The sequence below is a fragment of the Pelophylax lessonae genome (genome assembly GCF_965119305.1).
Source record: "Pelophylax lessonae genome assembly, chromosome: 9".
NCBI classification, from domain to species: domain Eukaryota; kingdom Metazoa; phylum Chordata; class Amphibia; order Anura; family Ranidae; genus Pelophylax; species Pelophylax lessonae.
Genome location: NC_138776.1, coordinates 29579079 through 29586264, shown reverse-complemented (window position 1 = coordinate 29586264; position 7186 = coordinate 29579079). Strand labels below are relative to the sequence as shown.

Genomic DNA, 7186 nt, shown 5'->3' with positions numbered 1-7186 from the left:
TTCCAGATGAGGTCTTACTAATGATTTGTAGAGGGGCAAAATGATCTCTGGAGTCCATGCCTCTTTTAATACAAGAAAGGATTTTGCTCGCTTTGGAAACCGCAGCTTGGCATTGCATGCTATTATTAAGCCTACGATCTACCAGAACACCCAGATCCTTCTCCACCATATCTCTGGAGTAAATTTGAGAGCAAAAGTAAACCCATAGTACCAGGGTATAAAAAGGGGAGCTGAGCCATGGCACTACATACATAGGTAACCCCTTAAAATAGGGGTAAGCAACCCTTTTCTACTTGAGGACCAGGTTCAACGTATGTGAATGCATGGAAGGCTGCATTCACCTGCTAATAAATGAAAATAACATTACAGCATCGCCGCAACTCTGGCTCTCTTTACATTACACAACCTCCACACCTCTGGCCCCCTTTACATTACACAGCCCCCTGTACCTTTGGACCCATTTGCATTACACAGCTCCCGCACCTCTGGCCCCCTTCACATTACACATCCCCCTGTACCTTTGGATTCCTTTACATTACACAGCCCCGCACCTCTGGCCCCCTTTACATTAAACAGCCCCCGCACCTCTGGACCCCTTTACATTACACAACCCCGCACCTCTGGTTCCCTTACATTACACAGCCCTCGCACCTCTGGACCCTTTACATTACACATCCCCCTCCACTTCTGGACCCCTTTACATTACTTTACTGTTCTTTTTTAATAAAATGCCGCTATATACCTGATTTCCGACCAACGCTTAGTGCTCACGTGACCGGCTGGTCCTTTCCTCCTCTCCCTGCTGACGTCAGTGGGGGGCTCTCAGTCCCTCCTGCTCTAGCTGTCAGATCGGGAGAGGGGAGAGCCAGCCAGTCACGTGAGCACCGTGCGGCGCTCGGAAACCAGGTATATAGCGGCATTTTATTAATAAAGCACAGACACTGGGACACTTGTCATTAGCAAACATGGACCTTTGTGACTGTAAACATACCAAAGAGGCTTAATAACCAGTTTAAAATGTTCACGGGATGGGTGCACATGAATTCATCACGTGCGCTGACAGGCCGAACATTTAGCCGCAGCAGGCCAGGTAGGCCGTAGGTTTCCAATGCTTGCTTTAAAGGGTAAGGCCTGATTTGACCTAGTTTATACATAGGTCAAAATGGGAAGGAAAGGGCTTATGTTGGAAGGTGGTGGAGCACGCACGACTCACATGTATAAAATTTTGATTGATCCACGCAATTCAGTGCTGAAGATATCAAGAGCACGTTATTTATTTATAGGGGACTATTTTTTCACTTATGTACAAGGCATATAGTACATATTTATGTAATGGAAAAGTTTTTTGTTTATTCTTTTATTTTTTTTATAAATGTTTTTTATAAATTGCCAGCATGCAGTAAATTTTTAATTGATCACATTTGGACATTACTTTGGTTGTTATGATTTTTATTGAAAGGTGAGGATCATTGCACATCTGAATAACCTGTGCTGCACATATATAGCTAATATTCATTCAAGGTGTGGCTACAAATAATAGTGTTAGCAGCAACAAAGACACATATACACAATGTTTTGGTGGGATTAGGTGATTGTGCTGGGGTTTATTTGATTTAATTTGTGGAGCAATGTTCTCTAGTCTGTTAAATTCCAGTTTCTGCTCTCACATACGAATGGCTTCATCAGAATGTGAATCTTTTGGACTGAAGTGAAAATGGCAAAAATGTATGACTGACATAGCTGGAGATGCCACATGATACTATGAAGACAGTATGAAACAAAATCCCTGAAGAGGGTTTCCAACACCTTGCCAAACTTATTTTAAAACATTCTGACTCTGAAAAATATAATAATAAAATAATAAAATAATCAAATACAAGCAATTAGTATCTGCTGAAAAATTATTTCATGAAAATCAGGTTCCTGTTCCTTTTTATATTTCTTATAGCATTCAAAACATCTTTGTTCCTCAAAGTGTAGACAAACGGGTTGAGCATTGGAACCACAGCCGTATAAAGCAAAGTCAGCAACTTGTCCAGTTCCTTAGAACCTTCAGATTCTGGTTTGCCATACAATATAATGATTGGGCCATAGAATAATATTACTGTGGTGAGGTGAGAGGTGCAACTGGAATAAGCTTTCAGTCGTCCCTCTGAGGAACGGATTTTCAGTATGGTGGAGATGATGAAAACATAGGAGGTCATAATAAGCAGAAAGGGAAAAGATGCCAACATTATATCCTCACATAACATAAGGATGTATCTACTTGTAGCATAACTAGAGGTTATTGCATTCAGTTCTTTCAGATCACAAAAGAAATGGTCAACCTTTCGTGTGAAACAGAAGGATAACAGAGATGCAGATAACACATTGATTGCTGCAGCAGTCACAGATATAAGCCAAGTGGACAGAGCCAATGAGATGCATACATCTTTATTCATGAGTAAGGAATATTGTAACGGCTTACAGATTGCCACATATCGGTCATAGGACATGGAGGTCAGTAGAAGTATATCACAAGCAGTTGACAATGAGAAGAAGTACACCTGAGTCATACAAGCGGAGAAAGACATCCAATGGACATGTGTTATGAGTATGAAGAGCAGTTTTGGAAGAGTTACTGAAACATATATAACATCACTAACAGCAAGATTACTCAAGAAGAAATACATTGGAGTATGGAGCTGGGGAACCAAACACACCAATAGAGCAATGGTCATGTTTCCAAGGACAGTCATCAGACACATCAATAGAACTGCAATGAAAAGGAGACGTTGTCCAGTTTCAGAGATGGAAAATGCTGAAATGTAGAACATATTTTCTGTACTGTTACGGCATTCCTCCATCTTCCTTGAATGGATAAAAATATATACTTGTGGCTTTTAAAAAGTAACTAGTAAGAAAAAGATTCTTTATATAAAATATACTTCAATAGAACGTCAATGAAAAGGAGAAGTTGTCCAGTTTCAGAGATGAAAATGCTGGAATGTAGAAAACATTTTCTGTACTGTTCAAGCATTCCTTCATCTCCTCTGCATGAGAAAAAAGGTAAAAATAGTTATTCATTTTTGGGATTTATTTGAGGCGATTGTAGTCATATTTGTGCACTTGCAGCAGAAACAATTGAGTACTGTCCATGATACTTTATTTATTTGCACTAACATAGAACTTTTCAGGACAAGCTTTCATGGTGTGCCCCCTTCTTCAAGGTCCAAGTAGTACTAATGCTCAAAGTTTTATCAGAGTGTTAATACAAACGAGTAACAAGTGTACAGAACAATCGTAATCAGGCTTGGATAGCTGGTGGGATAAGACAAAGAGAGGGCTATGGAATTTGAGGGGGGGGGGAGTCACAGAGGTTAGAGTAGTCATAAAAATGTTGAATAGTGATTTAGGAATCTGAGGTCTACATTCAAACCATTATTTATTGCGTCAAATAGAAATAATATTCTTAGTTCAAAAGTCTTCCTTTCCTGAGTAGTTTTAAAGTTCCCTTAAAGAACCAAAACATTCTGGTCTCCCATAGTGTGGTCTGGTTGTCGAAAGGTTGGGGCAATCTTACATACCTTTTGGTCGTGTAAAGGGATCACCAGTTTGTGGAAGAAGGTCTTTGAGATGATTTCTAGTATTACCGGTGTTTTGCTTCAACCAGATCCTGCACTTGCTCTTCTCCTTTTGGGACTAGACAATATCCCCCATGATATGAGAACTATATGTGTACATGTACTAATAGCAGCTAGAACCCTTTTAGCAAGATATTGGAAACAATCAATTATCCCCTCCCACTCGGAACTGATTCGCCAAGTGAACATGCAATTTTTTCTTGGAAAAGCCTACGCCTACTCAGTCTCCCGTGGGTGCAAATTTCAACATGACTGGAATTAATGGCAGCAGAGCGCGTATTATGCACAAATTTGATGTTGATATTCCTAAGACATACTTGTGATGAGTCCCCCCTTTTCCTCCCTTCCTTCTTGTTCACTCAGGTTATAGTTTTATCTGCCTTTTGACAAAGGATTTGCAAAAAACTGCCCTCCTGAACCTTATTACCCCCCCCCCCCAATGTATTTAAAGGTTTCAATCACGTCTCCCTTCTTTACTCCAGATTGTACATATTAAATAAATAAGTGGATCAGAGTTCACACACACAGACTACTAATATCTTGGATATAGCCCTAAAAGCCAACCCAGTTAGATATAAAACCTATCTTTATTTTCTTTATAAGATGGTTAATGCATAGAGATCTGTGGCACGGGTATGGGTGCTAATTGTGCACCCACTTATGAAAACCTTACAATGGGACACCAGGAGGAGCTAATAAGTTGGAATAATACCCTCTATACCTTGCATATAATTTGACACTATATCTATGATATTATTAATTATCTATGATTATGAATTTTGCATGAGAAGGCCCGTGCAAGACCATATCCCTATCCTAGAATATTGCAATGCAAACACCTTGGGTTTAACATTTACTCATGTCATCCAAAAACCTTAATATTTCTAGATGTGGAGCTCTATCATGAAAATAATTGTATTACCACGAAAAATCATTTTAAGCCTAATGGAGGCAAGCCTTGTTTATGTTTTAACCATTTCAGCTCCGGAAGGTTTTACCCCCTTAATGACTAGGCTATTTTTTGTGATTCAGCACTGCGTTACTTTCATGAAAAATTGCGCAGTCGTTCGACGCTGTACCCAATTACAATTGATGTCCTTTTTTTTTTTTACCACAAATAGAGCTTTATTTTGGTGGTATTTGATCACTTCTACGTTGTTTTACTTTCTGCTATAAAACATTACCAATAAAAAAATTTAAAAAATCTAATTTTTTTATGGCTATTTGTATTCTGCTACATATTTTTGGTAAAAAAAATCCCAAAAAGCGTATTTTAATTGGTTTGCACAAAAGTTATCGCGTTTACAATCTACGGGATAGATTTTTGGACTTTTTATTTTTACATTAATAATGGCAGTGATCAGGGTTCAGGGATTTTTAACAGGACTGCGACATTGTGGCGGACAGATCGGACCCCTAACTGACCTTTTTGACACTTTTTGGGGACCAGTGACATTACTACACTAATCAGTGCTAAAAATAGTATGCACTGTTACTGTATAAATGACACTGGCATGGAAGGTGTTAACACTGGGGGTGATCAAAGGGGTATTGTCTGCCTAATAATGCTTACTGACTGTGGGGGGGGGGGGCTCTGTGACAGGTACAGGGAGATCAGGGTTTAAGCTTAGCTTTGTTTACATAAGCAGGCAGGTCTTCTGTCAGTTTCTGTGACGATCGCGGGAGGCCGGCAGTGGTCACCGCCACTCCTCCCGCTGCCTGACTCTGGGGGTGATCAAATGGTTAAATGTATGCCTATTTGTGCTTACTAACTGTGTGTGGGGGGGTTGTTTGACAGGCACAGAGAGATCAGTGTTATGAAACACATAATCTCTCTGTGCCTGTGTAACAGAAGAGCTGTCTGCTTTGTTTACATAGGCAGACAGGTCTTCTGTCAGTTTCTGTGAAGATTGTGGGATTTGCCCGCTCCTCCCACAGTCTGGCTTCCGCTATGTCTAATCACAGCGGGAGCGCGGTCACGGCAGTGCACACGCCACCAAGACCGCGTGCACATAATCATGTAGATCTATGTGATTATGCACAGCCGAGCGGCCCTGCCGCAGTAAATGTGCGCTGGGCGGTCGGCAAATGGTTAATAGCTGTCTCCATCCATTGTAGCAAAAGTAATGTGGAATAGGGCCAGTTTTGCAGACTGAAGAATACTTGCAGCAAAAAGGAGGACTGTAGCTAAATGCAGTATTCTACAAGATGAGTTTATAGGGAAGGGTTATCCCAAGGTAAAATTACAGAAACTTTCCATCACTATTTGATTTCTCCACCTAAATTGGAAAAAATGGAAATACAAACATTCCCAAATCATACAATTTATTTCCCAGTTCAATCATAGCTATAGAATCATACAAAATGAAATAAGGATAAGATTAGCATCTATTACTTCAAGATCCTAAATTAAGGCTAGTTCTGCCTATGAAGTAGAACATCATTTTCCAAACCTAGACAAAACAATTGTGAGATTTCATTTTGGCTTTTCATTGTTGTTGTTTAATGAAATATACAAATGAAATAAGTGCATTGAACTAGAAATCTTATTGTACCTCCCCCAAAGAAAAGTAAAACTAAAAGTATATTAATAATATTTATTAAAACAGTGACAGTTAAAATATATTCACATGTAATTATGACCATTTGTTTAGAAGCAATTTTTATTAGACTGAATAGTTTTTAGGAACATAGAAATAAATTTGTACTTTTGTTTAATATTGGTTTCCAGCAATTACTAAAAATGTTGGGAAACTATTGAAAACATAGAAAGACATTAAAACTATAGGGATTGTATAATCAAAGTTGGACAAATATTCACAAAATAGTTAGAAGGCTGGTGATGATAAAGGGAAAGGCAACTCATTTAAAGGGTTCCTATTAATCCTGTTCTGTGATACAACAGTGATATGATTATGTCAGAAAATAAAACAATCAGTAAAAGTCTAAACTGGTGACAATATGGAAGAGGTTAAAATAGTATTAATTTGTCTTGCAAATCCTTGTTAGAAATTTGTAATCACAGGAGATGAATGTGCAATTGAATTTCCTCTCTTGCTCCCCCCAATGCCTTGAACTTTTAAACATTAAACATGTTCTCTTTATATGCACAAGCTGCCCTAAGATCCACATACACAAAAACTACAATGATTACATTGTGTTTGTATAAAGTGCAGAGATGTGCTAGAGGGAAGCAAAATATACCATGGCTTCATTTTTATTTTATTTTGTTTTAATATACTATCTTGTCACTTTTTTCAAAGAAGATAAAATTAGGAAAATGGATAGCCAGACACCCATTAGAATGTTAAAGCAGAATTTGATTAAATCCATAATCTGGGGATATTCATTTTATGCTTCAAAAATATGTAAAAACTATAGCAAGCATCCTACATATCCAAAGTTCAATGCCCCCCCCCCCCCCCCCACCCATCCCCTTTCTCATCCCCAAATCATGATCATGTTACCCAGGTGAGTGTAGGATAAAATTACTGCTGAAGTTGTACTAACTTAATCACTGATTGGAATATCCCTGTGCTCTTCCCTCCTGGAGGAAAGCTCCA

At 38.8% G+C, this 7186-nt stretch overlaps 1 protein-coding gene across 1 annotated transcript; it reads right to left on the bottom strand.

The window, feature by feature from the left end:
• Positions 1-1901: 1901 nt before the first annotated feature.
• LOC309564489 (olfactory receptor 1J21-like) lies at positions 1902-2846 on the bottom strand (the record flags this gene model as incomplete). Its single annotated transcript, XM_082269115.1, has 1 exon — positions 1902-2846. One exon carries the CDS (start codon positions 2844-2846, stop codon positions 1902-1904), a length of 945 nt encoding a protein of 314 aa, XP_082125241.1.
• Positions 2847-7186: the final 4340 nt, after the last annotated feature.